This window comes from Garra rufa, chromosome 2 (assembly GCF_049309525.1).
Source record: "Garra rufa chromosome 2, GarRuf1.0, whole genome shotgun sequence".
NCBI classification, from domain to species: domain Eukaryota; kingdom Metazoa; phylum Chordata; class Actinopteri; order Cypriniformes; family Cyprinidae; genus Garra; species Garra rufa.
Window position 1 is genome coordinate 24,893,248 of NC_133362.1, and position 27,803 is coordinate 24,921,050.

A 27,803-nucleotide genomic window follows, 5' to 3' on the forward strand; every position below is an offset into this window, starting at 1 on the left:
GACTGTTACACAAAATGTAATATGATACATGTCAGTTCAGTTACAAACACTGAAAACAAAAAGTGGATTCAAAAGCACTTTGTGACAAATTGCAACATGGGGGAACAACCACAAGGACAGTGTAAGTCTTTATGCATAGAAAATTAAAAATTCATACAACACCCAGAAACATAATCTACCCCACCTCCAAAACAAGAGGAATGTTTAAAGATCCTCAGCGTAAACCTCTGCCAAAGAACAACGTTTTAAGTTCAAAGCAAACAACAGAGTGCAGTCCAGTGCATGCCATCTTAAATAGTTAAAAAAAAAAAAAAAAGTAACAAAGGTCAGCTTACCACCAAAACTACTGCGCATGTATTTATCACTATTGCATAACAGCCACTATATATTAAAGCTCAGACATTTCCAGTCTCGGAAGGTTATCAAAACCACGTACCAGCTCTAGGAATGTCTGAATGTGTGCACCGCAAGAACATTGTGCAACCCACTGCCTTGCACAGCACTCTATGCTACAGAACATGTGAGAAAATGATGTGTGTGAGAAACAAAGCTCATGGTGAGTTTGAGAAGAGATGATAAACCAGCGCTTAGGCCAATATAACGTTCTTGTGAGATCACAGTGTCTCATTCAGAATTTTTGATATTATTTAGCCCGTAAGATATATTAGATACCATTTTGAGTTTCTTGGTACACTTGAACAACGGTAACTAATGCATAATTAAAATATGATCCAGTGGATATCACTGAGTAAGGCTTGATATTTTTTTTCCAAATCTAGAATGTGAGATAAGGCAACTTCAAAAGATGTTCTCAATTTTAAACCAAATGACCTTTAAGCCAAAGCGAATCTAACAGCATAGATACAATAGACAGGACATAAAAATGTAACCTGAATGACTTGAATGAAATCAGGTTTATAGGTAGACTTGTCAAAAACCTGCATTTAGCAATTTGGTAAGGCTTGCTCTTGCCATTTAGGAGTGCAAAATGTTTTCGTGGGTACCTTGCATCAGACCTGTGTCAAATATCAGTCAAAATTCGTTGTGCATATGAATGCAAGCAGAGCATTTTCAGATATCAGCAAACCACCGTAACATTATCCCTCGCATACAACTGAAAAAAAAAAGACGTAGATGTAAAAATCTAAGACGGAGACTTTTCTCAAAATAAACATGTGTTGCATGATAGCATCAACAGGGCCCGAAAGAACCGGAGGCGTCTTGTTTCAGTCAGCTATGATTATAAACTTAAAAGCATTTAAATATAATTCTCTGTCTATAAACATATTAATTGGAGAGTTCTAAACTGCTACAGTACTTACATACAATACTTACAGTTGAATAATATTATTTGACCATAGATCCTACACAACTATTCTGGTCCTATTTTGGTATATTTTTAGGACAAACACCACATCAAAATATCCATATAACTGTACGATGTGGATGTGTAAATATTGTGAAATATTAAGCGCCCACTGATAGATATTCCAATTGGAAAAAGGTTTTAGTTACAGCTACGACAGCCAGTGAATTTTACTGCACAAATGGGGTCACATGACATCTAGGTCTTGGGTTTTGATGTGCAATAAAACTTGCCTGTCCTAATCTACTTCAGTTACGTCTTAACATGCATCCAGCAATATATAGATGTTTAGGTTTTGACTTGGTCGGGTTATTCGTACTACTTACTACTCAACACTGGCTGTAAACTTTGGTTTGGTTAAAGGGTTAGTTCATCCAAATTTAAAAAATTAGCCTATGATTTACTCACCCTCAAGGCATCCTATATGTATATGACTTTCTTCTTTCAGATGAATACAATTAGAGTTATATTAAAAATTGTCCTGGCTCCTCCAAGCTTTATAATGGCAGTGGGCGGGTGTTTCTGTTCAGCAGTCCAAAAGAAGTCCAATAAAGTGCATCCATCCATAATAAAAAGTGCCTCACACACAGCTCCAAGAGGTGAATAAATGCCTACTTTGGTAAATTTCTGTGTTTTTGTAAGAAAAATATTCATATTTAAAACACTTTTATCTAACTTGCACTAACAGAGAAGCCGTTCCGGGCTGATATTGCGAAAACCAACATTTGTTTACAGGAGCAAAGGAAGTCTCCCTTTTGGCTTATATCAGAATCCTCCGACATTTTTTTTTTTACAAATCCTCATTTTGTACTTCTAATTCGTGACCATTGTTTTGTTTTGCTTTCACCGGCATATTCGCAATAAATACGTCCTACGTCATCCGCCGGGAACGGCTTCCATGTACGTCAGTTAGCGCAAGTGAATATTATGTTTTAAATCTGGATATTTTTCTTACAAAAATGCATTGATTTGCTACAGGAGGCTTTTATTCACCCCCTGGAGCTGTGTGAGGTACTTTTTATTATGGATGGATGCACTTCTACTATTGGACTTCATTCGGACTGTTGAACAGAAACACCCGCCTACTGCCATTATCAAGCTTGAAAGAGCCAGGATAATATTTAAAATAACTCTAACTGAATTCGTCTGAAAGGAGAATGCAAATACACATAGGATATCATGAGGGTGAGTAAATCATGGGCTAATTTTCATTTTTGGTTGAACTAACCCTTTAACTGGAGAGGAAATTAGGAGTGTGGTTTGACTTTAGTGAGCTTACGCTACCGTTACTGTACTGGAAGTCACGATCTAACATTAAAATACATCAAAGCACGTTATATCTGAATGATCCTGGTCTGGCACTGTGTAAACATTGCACGCAATTCATTCTCTTGGGTTTCGTTGACAGCGTCTGGTTCTGGGCTTTTCTGAACTTTTGCTACAGCAAAGTTAATGCCTTGGGTAAGTCCAGCCTGGGTTAAACTAGCCACCTGCACCATGGAGCTTCTGATCTTTGCGAAGGGTGACACAACGCGGCTTCCATTGCTGTCTCCAGGTGATGGTCCTGTAATGCCTTCCAGGCTCTTGTGTGACCCGCATGATGTGGCGGAGCCTGCAGGCTGAACAGTCAGGAGATTTGCCCCGTGGACGGATGACTCTACCTCAAGCTGAGATGGACGAGGAAGCTGTGGTTGAGAATTTGAAGACCCCAGTTTTGCGTCTGGAGCTGAGGGAGCTTGAGGCGCTTGTGGTTTAGGTGCTGGAGCCACTTCCTCAAACACCTCTATTGGTTTGGTCTTGGCATCCTGGACGAATTGGTGGCAGTACGCGTCAATAGGCGTTCCAAAGTCAATCAAAATGGCTTCCTCTGCCACTGAGGCAGACCCTGGAGACTGGCCATCCGGGCCGACTGACAAGCTATCTGCTGTCTTGTCGTCACAGCCTGTGACTCGGATGACAGAGGGCACTGCAATCTCGACACTGCCAATTGACTGCGAGCGACTGCTAAGTCGTGGTGCAGATGCTACAATTCCACAGCTAGGAAGCACGTAGTCTACGTTCTCCCGAGAGCCTGAACAAGGCTGCTCGTCAGAGTTGTACGAATCAGAATCGGAAATTTCTGAAGAATGGCCATCGTTATGGTCTTTCAGGGCTGCTGAACCCATATTGCCATCATGGGTCTCTAAACTGCTGTCTGATTTCCAGAGGTTCATATGCAAATTTGGCTTGAGGAAGTTCACTTTGACCTCAGGCTTTGAGAAGGTCCCTAGTTTCCCCAAGGGCTTGAAGTTTCCAATGTTGACATTAGTCTTTGTCTGCTTTACTTTCTGGTTTAGTGTTGAAAACTTGTTCATGAGGAAACTTTTGCCTTGAGCCAAACCAGACCCAAGGACTTGGTCCACGGCTTTCCCTTGTATTCCCATTATATCCTCATGTGGTTTGCTGTGTCTCCTGAAAGAATGCAATTAAAGCAAGATTAATCAACAACCAACAATCCAGCACAATTTGGCTTTGTTCAAAATAGCACAAAAAACACATTCGACTGAAATTGGTTTAGTTTTTGTTGTCTTAACATGAAAAAAACATTAAATAAGATGTTCACACAAGCCTGAACCAAACTTTAATGGGGATCAACGGGGTTAAGGTCCAAATTGCAGTTTCAAAGCAGCTTCAAAGGGCTCTGCACGATCCCAGATGAGGAATAAGTGTTTTAGTCCATGACTTCACACATTTCATAATCACATTGGAAAGGTCACGCGTGGTTAGTTCTTAGTCAGTGTACTTAAATTCAAAAAGGTAGGGTAGTGTGAAAAACTTATCTTACTTTTCTTATAAAATTTCAAAATCGTTCTAACATTGTTGTTTTACCTCGTTTTGTAAAGGCTTGATTTTCTTTGCACGTTTGCTTTGTAAACACTCGGTCAGTACTTCCGCCTACATCACATGTTATTTTTTCAAAGTGACTACATAAATGCATGATAACCTAAAAGCTAAAGAAATAAGCTTTCCATTGATGTATGGTTTGTTAGGATAAGACAATATTTGGCCGAGATACAACTATTTGAAAATCTGGAATCTGAGGGTGCAAAAAAAATCTAAATATTGAGAAAAATCGCCTTTAAAGTTGTCCAAATGAAGTTTGTAGCAATGCATATTACTAATCAAAAATGAAATTTTGATATATTTATGGTAGTAAATTTACAAAATATCTTCATGGAACATGATCTTTACTTAATATCCTAATGATTTTTGGCATAAAGGAAAAATCAATCATTTTGACAAATACAATGTATTGTTTATATATTTTTTTCAGAAAATGAGCAATCGTTTCACTAGATAAGACCCTTATTCTTCGTCTGGGATCATTTGAAGCTGCACTGAAACTGCGATTTGGACCATCAACCCGTTGATCCCCATTAAAGTCCACTATTTGGAGAAAAATCCTGGAATGTTTGTCAAAAACCTTTTTTTCGACTGAAAAAAGAAAGACATGAACATTTTGGATGACATGGGGGTGAATAAATCATCAGAAACATTTTATTCTGCAAGTGAACTAATCCTTAAGTCTTCTGAAGCAACTAACAAAAGTTTTTTTGTCCTTTTACCTCTCTAGTTTCTTCTCAACAATTTGGACGTCAAGCCCCATAGCTTGCTTTGTAATACGAAGCATTTCCGCAATGCATTGGAGTGTGTCTGAAATGCAAACAATCCAACAAGTGCAGAGGAACAGATAAATTATTTAACACAAACACAAAACCTTTCAAGCTACATCAGGATACAGACAGCCAAGTTATATCTTTTACCAACTTAACCCATAATGCCAATCACAGAATTACGCAATGCACAACTAGTGCCATGGTTTCCCAGCACAAACCTTTTCCATCATCCTCTGGATTTCGTGTGACAGCCCTCAGCGTATGGAAGTAACCACTCGTCTCCCCGTTCTTATAGTGCAGCCGCATGCAGCAGTATTTAGGCTTTCCAAAAAGAGTCGGTTCTGGACCTGAAAAAAGCCAACATTGGCAAACAGTCATGAAAATCACAGAACATTTTACTTAATAGGACAAAAATTACACCCACAAGTTTATCTACAAGCTCTTACCAATTTCGATCTTTTCAAGTCCTTCTAAACTTAGTCTCTGATACTGGTTGACTTTGTCCGCCTCTTCATCATAACTAAATAGCAACAGCATTAGGGTGGAGTTGCATTACTAAACCAATGCCAAGAAAAATGATTTCTTATTTTAAAAAACAAACATTGGGTGAGATTGCACTTACTAGGCTACATAATAAGCAGAGTTGGACAACAGCAGAAGAACGTCAACATCTTTGTGAGTGGCATCTATAAGACTAATAGAGGAAAGAAAACAGTATAATAAAAGGTCCAAAATCTTGAAAGAGACGCCCATAAATAGTACCATTAAACCCTGGGCATACAGGAAAAGGAGAAACAATGGACAATGCCTTGCAAAATGCATTCAATTTTACTAGAATTTCACTCTGACCATAATAATATCATGCTTATTTGAGTATATCTTGTGTAAAAACTACCTCAAATAAGCATTACATATGGACAGACCTAACCTTGTATATTGTACAAAGATTTAAGATGATTCCAACCCAATCAGTAAGAGTTTTCAGGCATCTTTCACCATGACCTCCCACCAAAAAAATCCTCAAAAGAATGAAGGAAATATGGCTTCCTCACCCAAACAATTACACAACCAAATAGAAAAAAAAAAAACATTATATACAAGTACCTCTGAGCCATTGACAACACACTGTAGGAGAAAAAGTAAACTAACAATTTAAATCTTTAATAATAGATCTAGATAGCATTATTACCATAGTTTTATGGTAATCATTTTGTAATATTATTGTCATTAATTTAGTTAAGTTGTAATAAATATTTCCAAATGTTACCCTAGACCACAAAACCAGTCATAATGGTCAATTACTTTAAATTAAATTTATACATCGTCTGAAAGCTGAATAAATAAGCAATATCTGGCATCTTAATCTGGAATCTGAGGGTGCAAAAAAATCTAAATATTAAGAAAATCGCCTTTAAAGTTGTCCAAATAAAGTTCTTAGCAATGCATATACTAATCAAAAATTAAGTTGTAATATATTTACGGTAGGAAATGTACAAAATATTTTAATAGAACATGATATTTACTTAATATGCTAAAGACAATGTATTTTTGGCCCTGGCTACAAAAATAACCATGCTACTTAAGACTGGTTTTGTGGTACAGGGTCACAAATAAAGAAAAAAGAAACAAAAATTATACAGTTAAGAGGCATTTTTGCATTTCACTGTGTTGCTTTTTCATTTTTCTCTGTATATATAAAATAGTATTCTAAATGGTGACGTGGATGGCTCTTACCTTGGATCACAGTCAATAAGTGCCCATCCACCGTGAAACTTCTCATCATCTGGGAGCAGCAGCTGCATATATGTCTGCAGCAGGAGGCTGACCTGCTCCTGAGCTCCTCTTTGGCTCTCCTTCTCCTTCTCCTCATGCTCTTTCTCTTTGCTGAAGATGGAGTACAAGTCTTCTGTTACTGGAAGGCCCATCATGAGGTCTGGAATAACCAAAGACACAGTAAATGGCAGATGAGGCACCAGAGTGAGCTATTAGCATTGCATACCTAACATGAAGAATTTTTTTATACTGACCAATGACGGCCTGTCGGTAGGCGTCTCTGAAGCGGTTCAGATAGTAACGATTAGCTGAGTTCACACCATCCTTCATCACCCCCGCTAACTTTCGCTCTCCTGTTCGTGTGAAATCTCCCTACACAACAGATCGGACACGTAAGAATAAGCTGACAAACTCTTTGGGTGGTAATCACTGTTTTACTTCAGTTACGTTATGAAACCAAAAGCATTCGTATCAGTTTTCACTCCTTAAAAGGACGCTGAGGGAATACCTTTAGGTCCCCTAATTAAACAACAAAACAATATGGCTACGCAAGTCAATTTTTTTATATTATACAAGGTATTAACTATATATAACAATAAGATAGCCAGTTAAAAGACTGACTTGTCAACCTGCAAATAAGATACTACATGCTGACAGATGGTGGTGTAAATGGGCAGTGGGGACAGCATAAAATCAATGGCAGGCATTTAAGTCTATTTACCTTCAGGGCAGCTGTGCCAGCATACTGACGGCTAATGGTGTCTCCATTATTGGCCCACATCACCTGATAGATCCTGTAACACTTGAGGGGCAGTGGCTGCTCGGGTGGCATTACACCAAGTTTTTTCAGCTGGAACCAAACAGATCAAAAGACTCTTTGAATGTACCGGCATACTGAGAGCAGCTGAGTGAGGCAAAGACACTACACTATTCTGTGGGTGCAATATGACAGCATTCCTGAAAGCCACAGTTTTATTTACACCTTAAGGCATTTAGCACATGATCTTCTCCAAAAACAACTTTCATTTCATGTGTGAATTTATCTGTGTGTGTGTTCCATTCTAAAGGGTGAATTTGAATACCTGCTGTTCCATGACCACACGGGCGATAGCTGCTTGTACCACATTAGTTCTGTCCAAGCAATCCATGCAGTTAACCCGGAAGATGCCTTCTTGTTGACAGATGACTCCTGCTTGGTCCACCCTATTTGCAAATCAAAGTAGACCGATATTTCATTAGATATGATATTAACTAATTTAGAAGAAAATGCAGCTCTTATGAGAGAATTGGGACTTAAAGGGAATAGTTCTCCCAAAAATATTTTATTTTTTTATTAATAACTCACCCTTGTGTCGTTCTAAACCCGTAAGATCTTTGTTTATCTTTGGAATACAAATTAAGATATTTTTGATGCAATCCAAGAGCTTTCTGTCCCTGCATAGACAGCAACGCAACTACAAACAGGGTTTGTACAGATACTGTAAAATGAAATTTCAGGACTTTCAGGGACTTTTCAAACACTCACTTTAGTTTTTTTAAGGACTTCAATCAGAGATCTCACTTATTGAACAATATCTTCTATTTCAAATTCTAAAAAAAGATAAATAGATAAATAAAAGTATACTAATAAAAACGGCAAATGTAAATACAAAGTGCCGATCTAAATCAAACGATTTGCAAACCCGCACAGAAGTTCTGATCTAAATCAAATGATTCACAATCCATGCTCACCATCATTAGATGATTGGGACATAGATGAAACAGTAAATCATGCACTTATTGACAGAATGAAACACTTATTTCATTGCTATATTGTCTTTCAATAATTTAAGCATTTTCAAGTACCTCTTTAGGAATATTAAAAGGTTAAGGGTTTTCCAGGCCTTAAATTTCAAAAAGTATTTGAAGCACTTTAAGCACCTTGTACAAACCCTGTAGAAAAACTGTTCTTGTAGCTTCATAACATTATGGTTGAACCACTGATGCCACATGGACTATTTTAAGGATGTCCTTACTACCTTTCTGGGCCTTGAACATAGTAGTTGCATGTCTATGCAGGGTCAGAAAGCTCTCGGATTTAATCAAAAATATCTTAATTTGTGTTCCAAAGACGATTGAAGGTCTTACGGGTTTGGAATGACATCAGGATGAATAATTAATGACAGAATTTTCATTTTTGGGTGCACTAAGAGCAAATGTAAGACTCACCAGGCCCATCTCATGTCTGTGATAATGTCAGAGATGGCATCAGTGAGAGTCTGCACGTTCTCAAACTTCATCCCTCGACTGGGAAATAACAAAGGGAGAAAATCTGTTGTTAAGATTTGCCCATAACAGGTTGTTTTGTTAAAATCATCAGCATGGGCTGTTTTAGAACATTGCACTTTGGGTTTCTTACCAGTGCTCATGGAAGTCGAATGAAACATATGTTAAATTGGGATTATTGTACAGCAGCACTTGTTTGAGGTAGGCATCACCAATCATCTTCTCGCGTCCATTTTGGTCCACTAAATTAATGATCACCTAATGTGGGGGGAAAAAAATAAAAATCAGTGCTAAAGTACTACAAACTTTTCAATTTCTTAAAGAATAATTGCTTATACCACTATTTGTGTGTGTGTGTATATATATATATATATATATATATATATATATTTTTTTTTTTTTTACATTTATTTATATATATATATATATATATATATATATATAAACACACACGCACTTTTATTCAGTAATGACGCAAGTGACAGTAAAGACATTTTATAATTCCATTATATTCCATATAATTCCTTTATAATTTCCATTTCAAAAGCGTTTCCGTAAAAATATAACACTGAACATTAATGTTTGTTGAGCACCATATTAGCATATTAGAATGATTTGTGAAGGATCATGTGGCACTGAAGACAGGAGTAATGGCTGCAGAAATGTCCAAGCTGCCATCATAAGAATAAATTAAAATTGTAAATATTAAAATAGAAAACAGTTACATTAAATTGCAATAATGCCAGTAATTACAAACACTTACAGTCTTATAAAGGAACAGAATGCATTAACTATAAAAACATCACGACTTTAATCTTGTTTAAATATTTAAATTGATTAATTGCACTACATTTTAAACAACTTTAAGAAGATAGTTCAGCCAAAAAAGAAAATTCTGTCATTAATTACTAATGTTGTTCCAAACCCGTAAGACCTTAGTTCATCTTCAGAACACAAAATCTGAGAGCTTTCAAAAGTCAATTTTTGTTTTCTTTGCACACAAAAAGTATTTTCGTAGCATCATAAAATTAAGGGTTGAACCACTGCTGTCACATGGACTATTTTATCAATGTCCTTACTACCTTTCCGGGCCTATGCAGGGTAAGAAAGCACTCAGATATCATCAAAAATATCTTAATTTGTATTCTGAAGATGAATGAAGGTCTTACGGGTTTGGAACATCATGAGGGCAAGTAATTTTCATTTTTGGGTGAACTATCCCTTTAAAACATAATAGTATTTCACTTGCTGAAATTGTTATATTTTAAACACACCTTACCAGTTTATTGTAAATCTGAACTTGCTTTTCAAAGTGAGAGGCAAAATAAGGCATGGTTTCCCTTTCGCCTGCAACAAAGCACATTTGTGAGATAGCATCATGTAGGAAACAGCACTGCAGGAGGATCACAGTAAAGCTCTGAAATATCACCACTGAGCCACAACATTTCCTCTGAGCACTATGTTCAACCAAGAAAGCACGCCAGTTCCACACCTGATGCCATTCACAGGACAAAACATTTTCAAACAATGACTACACTGATGCATTTCAGTGATAGCTTGCCTATAAACAGAAGTGCTAGACTGTGCTGCGAGACAGATCTCATTTATGATTTGAAGAGAGAATCGATTACACAGAAACACCTCACCTTTCTCTATCCGAGGTCTGGGGTTGTAGCGATACCCAGCTTGGCTCCAAAACACAGGGACAGAGCCTCGCGTTTGTACAAAGGACAGCGTGTGACTGTGTACGTGGATTAGCTGCTCCGTCTCCACATAGTTGGCCACATATCCGTCAGTATCCACCCCCCTTCGCTTGTAGCGCATTCCTTCAGTGAAAAGCACAATGATGATATTATATTTATGGAATGATGAGTAAATCTGAATATATGATTTTTTTAATTAGTGTACCAGCGCGGTGACGGCTTCGCCTGGAGATGAGGGCCACAGTGAAGCGTGGGTGGATATCATCCACACAGGTGGGCTCCTGCAGAGGCGTTTCCGGGCTGCTCCTCTCTTCATCAGAGCTCTCGTTATAGTTCACCACCAGCTCCTCCACTTGCACAAAGCCTTGGATGATAGGAATCACCCAAATGTCCACTTGGGGCACCTGCAAAACAGGACATCTTGTATTATCACCACTCGGCTAAAAAAAAGTAAAATTCTGACGTGGAAAAAAGTGAACTGAGATAAAAAGAAATCTGAAATTTTCGTATGCATTTTTAGTTTTTCATATTCATCCTTTTCTCTCAAAATGCCTTTCCTTTTAATTTTTCTATTTTGTGGCAGAAAAAAAACAGTTGTGAAAGGTAAACTCAGAACCTGCAATTACAAGTTTATATTTGCAATTTCGAGGGAAAAAAAGAATACATTCCCAATTGCAAGAAAAAAGTCAGAATTGTGAGATAAAAAGACACTGATAGTTTGTGGCGGAAACAAGATTTCATAGGTTTGCATATTTAAGTATTAATTAAAAATTCCACCTGCAAGTCAATGAGGTCTTTGATCATGTGCTTGTTCCAGAAGAATCTATCATCCACCTAAAAGGAAAAAAATATATTATGGGCATCAGTTTTATGTGTGTTTGTCAAATGTATGTGTAAATATTTGCTTTGTGGTTTTTATTAGTATAATATACAGAGAAACCAGAAGTCAGATTTGAAAATAACCTTTTTAATACTGGCGAACCAGTGTTATTTTAGTATTATTTACAGATTATTATAGTATTTTTAGATTTGAAGATTTGAAAAGGGCCTTTATTTTCATATTTTCAGTTTTAAATTAAATTTTGAATAAAGTTTTAGTCATTTTTATTAATTTGTTTGAAAATATTTTTATTTTATTTCAGTTTTAGTTACTTTAGCATATCAGTGTGATTTTCCATCTAATATTTATACTTTATTTCAAATAACAGTAACAACACTTGGGTGATCCATTCTCTACCACTTCTTTCTGTCTGTCTTTGTTCATTGTTTTAATTTAGCTACATCTTAAGATATAACTGATACTAATTTGTTAGCACTATTTATCCAGGAAGTGTCTACAGATAATGCTCTATTCTTTAAGAAATGAGAAAGGAAGCTTGACTATAAATGTATTTTTGCATCCTGTTTGTGGGGGCCGAGTGTAAAATTGTGAGCCACATTGTCACTCAAATAAACCCAATGTTTTTTTGGATTTCTAAAGTATTTATATAACTGACACCAATATGAATAATTCCAGATATTTTAAATGTATTATTATTTTTAAGTCTTTCTATTGTTCATTATTAATCTGCTGCTCACTGGAAAATAGAAGGAGTTAATAAACATCTATCTACTACAGTCGTGGCCAAAAGTTTTGTTGTTTCTGTGAAGTACTGAAATATAATTACAAGCACTTCATGCGTTTCAAAGGCTTTTATCGACAATTACATGACATTTATGCAAAGAGTCAGTATTTGCAGTGTTGGCCTTTCTTTTTCAGGACCTCTGCAATTCGACTGGGCATGCTCTCAATCAACTTCTGGGCCAAATCCTGACTGATAGCAACCCATTCTTTCATAATCACTTCTTGGAGATTGTCAGAATTAGTGGGTTTTTGTTTGTCCACCCGCCTCTTGAGGATTGACCACAAGTTTTAAGATCTGGGGAGTTTCCAGGCCATGGACCCAAAATTTCAACGTTTTGGTCCCTGAGCCACTTAGTTATCACTTTTGCCTTATGGCACGGTGCTCCATCGTGCTGGATAATGCATTGTTCTTCACCAAACTGTTGTTGGATTGTTGGAAGAAGTTGCTGTTGGAGGGTGTTTTGGTACCATTCTTTATTCATGGGTGTGATTTTTGGGCAAAATTGTGAGTGAGCCCACTCCCTTGGATGAGAAGCAACCCCACACATGAATGGTCTCAGGATGCTTTACTGTTGGCATGACACAGGACTGATGGTAGCGCTCACCTTTTCTTCTCCGGACTTTTTCCAGATGCCCCAAACAATTGGAAAGAGGCTTCAGAGAATATGACTTTGCCCCAGTCCTCAGCAGTCCATTCGCCATACTTTTTGCAGAAGATCAATCTGTCCCTGACGTTTTTTTTGGAGAGAAGTGGCTTCTTTGCTGCCCTTCTTGACACCAGGCCATCTTCCAAAAGTCTTGGCCACACTGTGCGTGCAGATGCGCTCACACCTGCCTGCTGCCATTCCTGAGCAACCTCTTCACTGGTGGCACTCCGATCCAGCAGCTGAATCCTCTTTAGGAGACGATCCTGGCGCTTGCTGGACTTTCTTGGACGCCCTGAAGCCTTCTTAACAAGAACTGAACCTCTTTCCTTGAAGTTCTTGATGATCCTATAAATTGTTGATTTAGGTGCAATCTTAGTAGCCACAATATCCTTGCCTGTGAAGCCATTTTTATGCAACGCAATGACGGCTGCACACGTTTCTTTGCAGGTCACCATGGTTAACAATGGAAGAACAATGATTTCAAGCATCACCCTCCTTTTAACATGTCAAGTCTGCCATTCTAACCCAATCAGCCTGACATAATGATCTCCAGCCTTGTGCTCGTCAACATTCTCACCTGAGTTAACAAGACGATTACTGAAATGATCTCAGCAGGTCCTTTAATGACAGCAATGAAATGCAGTGGAAAGTTTTTTTCGGGGTTAAGTTAATTTTCATGGCAAAGAAGGACTATGCAATTCATCTGATCACTCTTCATAACATTCTGGAGTATATGCAAATTGTTATTATAAAAACTTAAGCAGCAACTTTTCCAATTTCCAATATCTATGTAATTCTCAAAACTTTTGGCCACGACTTAAATTCCAACCTTAAAACCACCACTTTAAAAACACTCAATCTGTAGACATTTAACTTTTGAAATATGTGAACCAACAACTCAGCTTCTCACCTTTTTCCACAAGGGCTGATCTGACTTGCCTAACGCTCCTTGTCGCTGGACTGTATTGGTAAGGTCATAGGTTAGACTATAGTAAAATGAATCCGAGTCCATGAATATCTTGTAGAGCTCATCAAGCAGCCGCCTCTCCAGACGCTCCTTCTCTTTATTCTCTTTGACCTGAAAGGCAGGGGAATACTGGATGGGAGTGAACAAACAAAACGAGGTTAAACAGACAATACTAAGTTAAAGAGATGTCAATTTAGGGGGAATCAGCAGGTTCTGTTTTTTTTTTGTTTTTTTTATTAAGAGTTTCACATTAACCATACTAACATGTCAAAGCACTAAAACAAGAATAGTTAGTCTCAAAATGATTGGTATTGGTATCAATGAGCAAAATTTTTAAAACAACCCATCAACCTTTTTCTTGATGGGAACGGCAACATTAGATTTGATCTGACTCAGGGTCTTCATCAGGAACTTGGACTCGTCCGGTGACTGGGTGATTTTCTCTGGTTTGTTGATTCCAAAATGATGCTTTTTACAGAGCTGAAAGTAAATGAGAGGAAAAGAATAGTTGACTGTATTGTTAGTGCTAACTTTCTGCCATCATTACTAACCTAGCTAAATAGTTCACTTTGTACCTAAAGTTTACATACACCTTGCAGAATCTGCAAATGTATTTTATTTTAAGATAGATCATACAAAATGCATGTTATTTTTTATTTAGTACTGACCTGAATAATATATTTTACTAGAGCTGCATGATTCTGAATAAAACGAGAATCACGATTTTTTTTTGCTTAGAATAAAGATCACGATTCTGGATAACTTTATTTTAAAGATTTACCCCTGAACATTAGGTTATCAAATTGCAGTAAAATAGCAGTAAAGTAAGACATAATAAACTTTTCTTTAAATTTAAAGAAATGTAATGAAAAATAATGTAATAATGTAAAGAAAAGAAATCACCATTAAACACTAAAAAAAATAAACATACAAAGGTATTATGTCAGAGTAAAGCGATTTAAAGATTCTTAGCTAGAAACACTAGCTTATTAACATTTTATGGGTGTCACCGTCCACTCTGTCCACTCATCTACACAACTTATTATAGCCCACATACTAATAACAGCCTAGATATGTTATGTAGCTCTCTAAACGCGGGGTTTTAAAATTGCTTTTGAATGCGCGTGCGTGTTTTACTTTTGGTTTCGTTTTAACTATCGCGCGAAACTCTCGGCGGTGCTGAGCGTGCATTCTACAACACAAGAGATTACTTTAACAAAACCATTTGAAAATGAATGGAGACAAACAGGATTTTGAAAAGCGTGTCCCCAGTGGAAATTACGCCCCTGTGTGAGTGGAACTCTACTCTGTCGCTGAGTTATCATTTGATGTGGATGTATGCCGCATTGCACAGTAGCCTATATTGAGACTGAGGCGCCATGAATTGCATCTGACAGAATGTGCGCTCTAGCACGAAATATAATATATTTCTTCAAAAGCAGATTGTAAAGACATTTTAATTGTCCAACATCAAAAATTGTCATATCCCACAACCCTAACTGCAATGCAGTTTGTGCAGATCCGGAACAGAGTTTGGTTGAGAGAAAAAAAACGACAGGTGTTCTAAAATTTCATCCTACCCGTCAGATTTTCCTACCAATACTGTATTTTTCATACTGTAAGGTTAGGTTTAGGGTTGGGGTAGGTGTACGCGTTAATAATGCCTCACACCACATTAATATCATGCTGGAAGCAAAATCTGATAGGTAGCAATTTTCGCTGTCAAATTTTCCTACCATCTGTTTGAATGGAGGTAGCAAAATCTGACAGGGTAGCAAAAATCGTCAGAACACCGGTTCCTAGTTCAGCGGAGCGTCAGAGACAGGGAGCGACTGACGGCTATAATCTCAAATCTTTATTAAATGTAATAAAGTAAAGATGAAGTTTAAATGGTTATGTAATGTTGGAAAGAACGGCGAACCTGCCACTACATCAGCTCACAGCAGTCTGTGCAGTAATTAGGCTAGCAAAAGTTTTGTAAAATATAAATAAAATAATTGGCCGAATCGTATAAATGCTGGATTAAGATCGTGTGGGCGGTCGAATCGAGATCGCGATCTTTTAACAATTAATTGTGCAGCTCTATATTTTACATAAAAGATGTTTACATATAGTCCACAAGAGAAAATAATAGTTTACATACACTTGATTCTTAATAGTTTTGTTTAGTGATAGTTGTTCATAAGTTCCTTGTTTGTTGCCAACAGTTAAATTGCCCACTGTTCTTTAGAAAAATCCTTCGGGTCCTACAAATTCTTTGGTTTTTCAGCATTTCCATGCATTTGAACCCTTTCCAACAATGACTGTATGACATTGAGATCCATCTTTTCACACTGAGGACAACTGAGGGACTCATATGCAGCTATTACAAAAGGTTCAAATGCTCACTGATGCTGCAGAAGGAGAAACAGCGCATTAAAGGGATAGTTCACCCAAAAATGAAAATTTGATGTTTATCTGCTTACCCCCAATGCATCCAAGATGTAGGTTACTTTGTTTCCTCAGAAAAACACAAACGAAGATTTTTAACAAAAACCGGTGCAGTCTGCCAGCCTTATCATTGACCTGGATGGGCACCAGACCTTTAAAAGTAAACAAAAACATGCACAGACAAATCCAAATTACACCCCGCGGCTCGTGACGATACATTGATGTCTTAAGACACGAAACGATCGGTTTTTGTGAGAAACTGAACAGTATTTATATCATTTTTTACCTTTGATACACAGCCACGTCCATCTGTCATGTGCATCAGTCACGTCACATTAGCACGCGCTCTAGCGTAGAATACGCAAACGTCGTAAGGGGAAATCAGTGAAAAGTCCCGGATGAGTTTGCGCAAACTAACGTAATCTTTTAGCTTTAAATCGGTTTAAACAATCAGGATACGCGCAAGTAATTACCATTTTGAATAGCCGCTATACACACAATCTCTGTGCACTGTGTAAACAATGAGTGTCGTATACATGCGACAGATCGCTTCCGGCGTTTGCGTATTCTACGCTAGAGCGCGTGCTCATTTGACGTGACTGATGCCAAACTCGTGCACATGACAGATGGACGTGGCTGTGTATCGAAGGTAAAAAATGATATAAATACTGTTCAGTTTCTCACAAAAACCGATCATTTCGTGTCTTAGGATATCAATGTATCATCACGAGCCGCGGGGTGTAATTTGGATTTGTCTGTGCATGTTTTTGTTTACTTTTAAAGGTCTGGTGCCCATCCAGGTCAATGATAAGGCTGGCAGACTGCACCGGTTTTCGTTAAAAATCTTCGTTTGTGTTTTTCTGAGGAAACAAAGTAACCTACATCTTGGATGCATTGGGGGTAAGCAGATAAACATCAAATTTTCATTTTTGGGTGAACTATCCCTTTAAGTGGCGGGGGTGAAAACTTTTGAAGCAGAATGAAGGTGTGTACATTTTTCTTATTTTGCCTAAAATTCACATTATTGCCATTTAGTAGCTACATAAGCTTAGTAGTTCCTTTAGGAGCTACAGAAGATACTTACATGTTTTCCAGAAGACAAAACAAGTTACATTTACTCTGATCTTCAAATTCAAAAAGTGTTCACCCTGGCTCTTAATGCATCATGTTTCCTTCTGAACCATCAGTTGTCCTCAGTGTGAAAAATGGATCTCAAAATCATACAGTCATTGTTGAAAGGGGTTCAAATACACAAAAATGCTGAAAAACAAAGAATTTGTGGGACCTGAATGATCTTTCTGAAGAACAGCAGGCAGTTTAACTGTTCAGGACAGACAATGGACTCATGAACAACTTTCACTAAACAATTAAAACACAGCTGTGGATCATTTAGGTAACGACACAGAATTAAGAATCAAGTATATGTAAACTTTTGAACAGGGTCATTTTTATAAATTCAACAATTGCTTTTTTGTGGACTATAGGTAAACATTTTATTTAAAATATCTTATTCAGGTCAGTACTAAATAAACCAAAAAAACATGAATTTTGTATAACCCCTCTTATTTTGCTAAAAAAGTTAACATTTTGCAGATTCTGCAAGGTAAACTTTGGACCTCAAATGTAGGTGACGAATCTACATGCACATACAGTACACGAACATCTCTGTTTCCCTGCTCAAAGTCCATCTGAAAAACACTGCTACAGTAATTGCTTTAATTAAAACCGAAAGGTTGCCAAAAACGTGTACTAAAACTAGCCTGAAGCTGACGCCAGAGCAGATTCATGAGCCCATAAAACAAACGAACAGCTAAAGTCAAACTACACAGGCAGGCTGCTATCTCAAAGTAATAGAGGGCAATTATTCTCTGATAAACTACTCAAGTAGAGATAGCGCGCCAGGAGAATGGATTACAGTGATCTCCGACTGTTTCACTTACATGGTTAAACATCTCCTTTCAATCCCAGAGGCTCTGCTGAGAGACTGACTTCTTAGAAACATCATGCTTGCACTGGAACCCCTTAGAAACACACTACGCTTGCACTAACTGTACTGTATGTCAACCATTTACTACACAAGAGGGCTGAAATACCTAATGTCTTGGCCTAAGTGTCAACTAACAAGTTGGGCATTTGGGAAGAAGGTTTAGGATGCAATAAAGTAATGTCTACCAACAAGGATAATGACAAGAAATAACTGTTGAAATATTAGAGCAAAACATCTATGTGATGAAATGTAAAGGCTAATTATGAGTTTTGTCTTCTATACTAAGTTTAATCAAATCCAGCCTGGAGAATGTTTAACAAAAAACAAGCATTAGTCACCTCTAATTCCAGATCCTGTGGTTCATCCTCTGAGAGTGGAATGACTACAATCTTAGTGATCTTGTAGACTTTGTGGTCTCCTGGCAACTGGCCCACCAGTGCTTTCTGGCGAATCAGAATCAGGCCCAAAGGAAGATCTGCTCAAAAGAAGGGGGGGGGGGGGGGAGTGTGTCATGAGTACAGAGTTCCACACCTCATTTTCCTGCTCTATCCGGCATGATTCATTCCTATGGCAAACATTCTCATAACAATGACTTCAAAGACATTTGCGAGATGCAGTCATACTTTCACTGACAGGTTAATGTAAATCAATAGATAAAAGCGCACCGTGCAGCAGGCAACTCTAAGATGTTTGGGTGGAAAATTTAATGAGAGCAGCCTGGCCTCTTTGTAGGAACGGTGCAAGGAAATATCAGGTTTGCCCACCGGATTAGATTACAATGTAAGAATATGTAGCTACAAACTCATATGGCTCATTTATCTGTGTAGTTTGCCCTGAAAAACTGCAACCAAGCATGAAATGTCAACCAATTATTTTATCCATCAATAGTATTACAAAATGCACCATGCATATACAGACAGCAAGGGTTTCTCTGAAAAAGGAAGAGAGACCGACATTATAATAATGGTATACACAGTAACCAGTTAACAATAGACAGAGGTTGACTTCTCAAATCAACCAGTGAATGATGAAATGAAAGTATGATGCGTGCCATCATTTCACTTCTGTGGAAAAAAATCCCTCAAGACCTTCCTTTTTTAACCTAGTGAAAGGCGTTTAAGTAACTGTTCTGTATGGAAATGGAGGTCTACATGCGGAACATTTATGAATCCGCAATATTTTTTGAATGAGGTACGCTTATATACCATGCAGTGTTAGGAAGTTACTAATTACATCTAACAAAATTACATAATTCAATTACAAAATAAGTGTAACTGTAATCTGTTACAGTTACTGAGAAAATGTGTGATTAAATTACGGACACTTATGAAAATGTGAATGATTACAAAAGGGTTAAACCTGAATACTTTCACACACATACAGATTTGATTGATTCCTTTCTAAAATTGCATCGACTGCCCTAAAATATGAGACACTAATGTTTCAGGAGTTTATTGAATAACTGTTTTATTTCCTATTTGGGTTTATGTAAGCTTTATTTTTTTCCAAGGCATGGTTAGATGCCAGTGTTTCCTGTCATAGCTACGCAAAGATTTGATTTCAAAAATGTTTTTATGATTTTACATCTGTATTCAAGCTCAGAATGATCTCAAAGTAAAAAGAGGTGCTACAGTCTGATTTTGTGGTGGCTTTAAAATTAAATTGTTATTATCTTTATTCAAGTGATGAAGGATTTTGACAGCAAGTCAGTGTTGAGTACTCCTTAAGGTTAATCCTGCCTGCTTTAAATGTAAATGTAATTTAAATGGTAATTATTAACAGTTTATATAAAAATATATATATACTAGTGGTGGGCATAGATTATTTTTGTAATCTAGATTAATCTCACTGTAATCTTGGAATTAATCTAGATTAAAATGGCTAATTTGAATTCTGCCGAAGGCATTCAGAATATGTGTGCTACCCAAATAATGACTAAAAGTAAGTCTTTGAGAAAGGGTTTCTCAAGCCTGGTGGCGCATTAGACCAGGGGCTCATCTCCTGTTTCCAAAATGCATCACAAACTGCTTGACAATTGCATTTACAACACAATTAACTATACAAACTTGTGTAACCAACTATTCCTACACTGCATGTACTTCTGCGTAAAAGGCTGCGTGACGTGCGCGTTGCAGTTAAATACACAGACGCGCACGGGCATGGATATCTGCGTGCATAGTCTTCGGTTAAACTGTGTTGCTTTTAGAAGCGTCAAATCAGTTGTTGCATATAGTTTAATGCAGAGGTCTCAAACTCAATTCCTGGAGGGCCGCAGCTCTGCAGAGTTTAGCTCCAACCAGCTCCATCTCACACCTGCTTGGAGTTTCTAGTGATCCTGAAGAGCTTGATTAGCTGGATCAGGTGTGTTTGATTAGGGTTGGAGCGAAAATGTGCAGAGCTGCGGCCCTCCAGGAATTCAGTTTGAGACCTCTGGTTTAATGTCTTTATTTCGGGATAATCAAAGTAAATTATAACTCACGCACGTGCCCCAGTAAAAAGGGTCTAGCAACGCCCCTGCCCTGAAGCAAACCCGGCGGCTTCATAGCTGCATCCATGTTAGCACGTCTTGTTTGATGTGGTAATTTCACAGTAGGCATACACACAGGTTCGAAGACTCGTTCTCGCCCCCTACAGTGCAATTGGGCTAGGTATACATCTGCGCTAAAATATCAAGGTGAAATTATAGACCCAGCTCCCAACCCAACTTTGAGAACAGAATAACGGCGGCATTTTTTTATCGCCCGATAAGAGTCTCACGTTAACGCAGCACGTTAACGCCGATAACGGCCCACCACTAATATATACACATAAATATAAATTTAGAAAGTAATCAAATGTAATCAGTTACATTATTTTAATAAAGTAACTTAAATAGCTACACTTTTTACTGCATTCTAGATAATCAGTAACCCATTACATTTCCAAAGTAACTTTCCCATGGTATGCAAATTTGGCTCTCATTCAACACCACTGTATTTAACCTGCTAAAGCTACATCAGAACAGACAGGCAACAAAGCACTGAAAAACATTTAGCCATTACGAAACAATATTAAACCAAATTAAGCTGACATTCTGGTGCTGGAGCTGCCTTTCATTATGTTAATCATTATGAGTCTCTGGTACCCAGTTTCTTCCTGCTACAAAGTGAATTACAGTAAAAACAAATGGAAGCAATTGTATCTTCTATTAAATTAATTAAATGTAAATGGTATTTTAGCAATAACAACATTAGACTATGTTTTAGAAGTCTGTTTTAGTCCAAGCTCACCAAATTTATTGCAAACATTACAATGTTAAAATGGTATTCTCATCCTTTATACAGTAAATATACTAGTCTGAGGATCAGACTTACCGGCATGAAGCTGTATTTTTCCAATAATACCTTCGACAAGGCCCAGACAGACAGGGTTCCATGCTAGCAGCAAGTCAGTTGCTGAAATAAGATGAAAATGAAAAGTCATAAGTGTGCAAATATTGTTTCAGTTTCTAATATAAATGCATTTTTATTACTATATTATTACAGACAAATATTTTTTTCAGTACTGCATTTGGGACAAAAGAACCATCAGAGCTTCATTTAACTTTCCACGGTTTTGTGGCTGTAAACGATTGATTGCAAACTTTCCAGGAATCAGGTTCCTGACAATGACTGCTGACTTGAGCCACCAACTTGCCGAGTAACTCTTTTTAAAAGCTGATTGATTAGCATCACCTGCATTGTCAGAAATGATGTGCAGGGTCTGAAATGTCATGTGCAAAGAGCATTTTTTGGAGTATCTGAGAGTATGGTAGTTTTCTGGCTTCTATAGGATCATCTGACAAAAGTTTGAAGTGGATGCTCTCTGTATTTTTGCCGCTGTCCTGCACTTAACCATCAGATGTTCACAGCCCGATGGTGGATAGGTGAGAGCTGGATGAGCTGCATCATGAAGTTGCCAAACACCCTCTATAATGACCATGAGCTAGCACTGGAGATCATTCCAATTTGAGGGAAGATCTCCAACTACTAGGCCACATACAGTGGTGGCCAAAATGATTAGAACCCTAGTATTTTCAAGTATTTTAAGTCAGTTATTTCTATCGTTTGCTGTAGTTTGTCAGTCGGAAATATCAGTTTCCATTTTCAAACATTAATTTTGCTAGTAATTCTAATACCCCAGTGAGATTTTTGTTTGCACCAGCAGTCTGACAACAGACAGTGCTCCACACAGAGATCTGATCTCATCATCATCCAGTCTGTCTAAAAAGAAACAGAACAAACTGAGACAGACGAAATCCAGAAGAAATGTGGCATAAAACCTTCAAGAAACCTACCTGCAAATCTACCTGAAAAACTATGCGCAGGTGCACCTAGGGCAAAAGCAGCTTTAAACATGAGGATGGTCACAACAAATGTAGATTTAATTAAGTTAATACAGCTTAATTGATAAAGAAAATCTATTTAAAACATTATTGTTGACAACATCCTCATTTTACAGCAGTTTTACACAAGTGCCTAAAACTTTTAACACTACTGTAGCTTTGCAGGTAGGTTTCTTGAAGCCTCTTGGAGATGTTGCCACAGTTCTTCTGGATTTAGTCCATTTGTTTTGTTTCTTCATGTCATTCCAGACAGACTGGATGATAATGAGATCAGATCTCTGTGTGGAGCACTGGCTGTTGTCAGACTCCTTGTGCAAACAAAAATCTCACTGGATTATTATAATTAATGGGAAAATAAATGTGTGGAAATGTAAACTGATATTTCCTACTGACACACAACAGCAAAAGATAGAAATAACAGACTTAAAACCATTTTTAGAGTAGAGTCGAATGATGTCTTGGTATGAGGAAATTACTCAAATTGTTATAATTATAATACAATTTGTGATTACAATACATCAGCGTGATACCCTTTAATTTGACACTTTGAAGTGTGATTTTGGCCTACAAATAGATTTGTGTCTCACAAACACACAGTTTTTCACTTCACAAGCCATTAATGGATTATTGTGATGTTTTATCAGCTGTTCGGACTTTTATTCTGATGGCACCTATTGGTGAACAAGTGATGTAATCCTAATAAACTTTAATTTTTGGTTATAGTATTCTTTAATCTGCCACACTAATCCAACTGACTGAATCATAAACTCACTAGTAAATACTACAGTGGTATAACCTCACCCAGCCACGCTGGCAACTGTGTCATGATGCATATCGTTAGGAATTCATTCAAAAGAAGCGAGACTGTATGCATCATGCATACAGTGGAAACCCTTATCCAGTTAAATAATGGAACAGCGCTGCAACCTAAACCCGATCAGCCTGGCTGCACACACGTGGTTAAAAACAGATAGAACTCATCCAAATCTTCACAGGCTGCTGTTTCCCTGATACTCGGAGAGATGGACTATCTGGCCATCTAGTTCTAGACTTGACAAGAGATAAAAGTGGTGTGGATAGGTAAACTTTTTAAAGGTTAGATGAACAAAAGTGTAACAAAGGATGCTGTGTGAGGGTAAAACACCTACCATGGATGAGCATGCAAACATTTTGGAAAATCTAAATAAATATATACAAAACACATTTAAATAATTTCTGGTAAAAGAGCACAATGCATACAATAGACAGGAGAAATGTCAACATTGGTACCTAGTAACTTGGTTTAAAGCTTGGGCTTGGGTGTTATTTCTTCAGACAGACACATGTCTGACCCTTATTTTAACCTTCGCCATTTAACTGTGTGACTATATAAATTCCCCTGTGCGACATCTAACAGCAATAGCACTGGCCAGCATTATTTATAAATGCATCAACGATGGACACTTAAAATGTATTTACTACTGACATTTCGTTTCTGTTTAATTAAGGCCACTTGTAAACTAGTTATATATTATTATTATTATTCACAAATGTAGCCTATGCCATTTGGAAAGTGTAATGTCAAAATGGGACCAAAGGTTATCACAATAGAGGGTTTTCACAATCAATCGGCCATGTAGGCCGCACTGACTATAAACAATGCCACTGAACCAAATTAAACTTGCATATTTTGCTGATTATTGCTGCTGAAAATGGTCAACTATTCTCATGTTTTGAGCTGTACTAATCGGGGAAAACATTTGGAGTACTATAGACTGCCAAAAGTTATTATAAATCAAAGAGTGCAAAAACTGTATGAGGAACAAAAGGCTTTGTGGTTGGCCAAACTGAAACAAGATTTCCATAGCAAGAATCTTGCTAACAACACTGGTGTTTGTTCTTTCCAGTCAGGTAGGTGAAATATTAGGCTAATATCTTAATACTGCTTGTATGTGTCTTCATCACCTAACTTTAGTTTATTAAAATATTGCATCCTTTCCTGCTTACTTCTATATAAACTTAATATATGTAATCTTATCTAAATTTATTATAAAAGCTGAGGTTTGTTATTTACTGAAAATTAATATTTTTGCTGGTGTCAATGATCTAATGTTGCATCTGGTCAGACTTAGCCCACTGCTTTACTTAAATGTATTATATTTTCTTTTTACAGCTGCAGATTGAGGAAGATCATGAAACACCCCAGCAAACTCTAAAACAGACAACAGTACAGATGTTTTTAGAAGCAGCAGAAACAAACTTTTGGATGAAGCTTGTGTACATTTTTTGAATGCCTGTAATTTATTTAGTTGTTATTTAATTATTAAAATGTTTACAATCCTTGAAATACTTTTATTACTTGGAAAAACCTGAAACTAAATTTAGACAAGTATAACAAATGACAGTGGTTTTTGCACATTTTATTTTTCTTTTAACTTTATTAATAAAAAATAGTGTGTTGTTCAATTAATGTTATTGTGCTTTACTTTGGTACCGAAATTGGTACCGAGAACTGTGGATTTTCACTGGTATTGGTACCGAATACTGAAATTTTGGTACCGTCACAACACTATGCTGGTCCTTTGCTGGTTCATGCAGGCCCTTTGCTGGTTTATGCTGGTATTTATTCTGGTTTATACTGGTCCTTGACCAGCAACATGACCAGAATAAACCAGCAAAGGACCAGCATTAACCAGCTAAGGACCAGCATTAACCAGCTAAGGACCAGCATTAACCAGCTAAGGACCAGCATTAACCAGCAAAGGACCAGCATAAACCAGCTAAAACCAGCATCCCAGCACCAAAACATACCTAACCAGCATATGCTGTTTTTGTCAGCAGGGCTATTTGATTTAGCAGCTTCCACACGTTGTTTTCCGTGGTTTAGACAGCATAAATTAGCAGAACAACATATTTAGTAGTACATTGACCGTGCAATCCATGCCATTGTTTACATCTGAGTATCTCCAATATGGCTGCGCATCCAGGGTAACTGGCCAATTCATGACATAAGTGCAAACTCTCTATCAAACAGAGATCAATTTTGATGCAAAAATAAACAAAACATCTATTATAAAATATATTATGTAAAATATACCTTTTGTTTCTTATATTATATAGTAAGTATTTCATTCAAAAATGAAAATTCAGTCATTGTTTAATCCCCCTCAGTCATGTTGTATGACTTTCTTCTTTGGAACACGAAAGGAGATGTAAGGTAGAATTTTAGAGAATAAACTGCTTTCACTATTCACTTTCAAATCAGTAAATAATGACAGAATTCTCATTTTTATGTGAACTATCCCTTTAAGATTCTCAAGCTGACATCTAAACGCCCTTGACTAAAATATGATGTTGTAAGTAAAGGGTTTTTAGGCACGACATCCTACCAAAACATCACCAGAGGTTTGCACTGACACGCATGTCATGTACGCGCCGCTGCTTTGAAAGTAGGGCAATGAAAACACCACAACTGGGCATCTTTCAGACAGCAGCTTCGCTCGACAAATATGAAACTGACATTGCCATTTCTTTAACGTCTATATAACTGGACAATGATTTTACAAAACAAACTTCTACTAAAAGGAGCACAAATCACTAATTTTATCTCAGATTTAGAGCAGCGTATCGTGTCCGTCAGCTATTATGCGTGAGAAATGGCAACAATGTAGACAGTGGAAACGGAACCCCTGAAACATGTCATGTACTCTGTATAAGAAAGTGATGGAGTTACAATGTAAGCATTACCCGGTCTCACGGCCAAAGATCCATCCTTCCTGCTGCACCACAGCGCGTTATCTCCGCTCTGGAGAATATAGTGGTCTTTAGCTTGAAACAGCTCCATGTTCACCAACCAAAACACCAAATCATACGAGCTTCCCGACACCAAACCGCTGGATTTGTTCCCGATCCGAGAAACGAGGAAATGAAGCAGCTCGCTTTTCGTCCACTGGTAGTCCCAATAGACGCCAGCTAACCTGCTAGCTGTGTACTTGTGTAAACGTTTATAATAATCTGATAAAGCATCGTGTCTCTATATCAGCTACTGGCCGGTCATCGAAAATCAATCGTCGGCGGCGGCGCATTTAACGTCAGTTTAATAAGGGCGATACTGTGGTTCGGAAATGTGCCGGTCGGTCTAATATTTTCCACTGAGGGGAGCAGCAGCGACTGAAACAATTTCCTCCAGTTATACACACACGTGACCTCCTCCGTCACACCGAACATCACAGTTCATCTGTGACTGAGATGCCCCACCTGCAGAACTTGTTTTGATGTATTATGTGGGATGAGATCGTTACCTTGCAATTCTATTTCGGAGACAATTACATAACTGATAACCTGATTCAATAATAAAATATTAGACTACTTATTAAATGGTTGTAAATGTTATCATTATTCTAAATTAATCTGTAGTTCTTTGGGTCTAAATGTGACCCTGGACCACAAAACCAGTCATAATAGGGTCAGTTTTTCGAAATTGAGATTTATACATCATCTGAAAGCTATAAATAAATAAGTTTTCCATTGATATATGGTTTGTTAGGATATGACAATATTTGGCCGAGATACAACTATTCAAAAATCTGTAATCTGAGGGTGCAAAAAAATCAAAATATTAAGAAAAATTCCTTCAAAGTTGTCCAAATTAAGTTCTTAGCAATGCATATTACTAATCAAAAATGAAGTTTTGATTTATTTACGGTAGGAAATGTACAAAATGTCTTCATGGAACATGACCTTTACTTAATAGATTTTTGGCATAAAAGAAAAATAGATAATTTTCACCCATACAATTTGGCTATTGCTACAAATATAACCGTGTTACTTAAGATTGGTTTTGTGGTCCAGGGTCACAAATAAGTTAAATTAATGAATCAGTATGTTGAGCAGTGCAAAAAGAATTATATAGGTTCTTTAAAATTATGTTTGAATGAAGGAAATTTCCCATTTAAACAGTAAATCTTGAGGGCTTTGAAGCACAGTCTTTAATTGTTCTCTTTTTAAGACAATTGGAAGATTATTGCTTAAGTGGAATTTTTT

At 37.3% G+C, this 27,803-nt stretch overlaps 1 protein-coding gene across 1 annotated transcript; it reads right to left on the reverse strand.

Moving 5' to 3' along the window:
• inpp5f (inositol polyphosphate-5-phosphatase F) lies at positions 1-26,902 on the reverse strand. Its single transcript, XM_073833934.1, has 20 exons — positions 26,508-26,902; positions 21,772-21,852; positions 18,757-18,893; positions 14,353-14,481; positions 13,945-14,112; positions 11,541-11,597; positions 10,969-11,167; positions 10,707-10,886; positions 10,340-10,407; positions 9,194-9,318; positions 9,004-9,081; positions 7,878-7,998; positions 7,517-7,645; positions 7,050-7,167; positions 6,757-6,955; positions 5,645-5,716; positions 5,469-5,542; positions 5,241-5,369; positions 4,972-5,059; positions 1-3,817 (listed from the first exon to the last, which is right to left on the reverse strand). The coding sequence occupies exons 1-20, from the start codon at positions 26,602-26,604 to the stop codon at positions 2,701-2,703; spliced, it is 3,366 nt and encodes a 1,121-aa protein (XP_073690035.1). The 5' UTR covers positions 26,605-26,902; the 3' UTR covers positions 1-2,700.
• Positions 26,903-27,803: the final 901 nt, after the last annotated feature.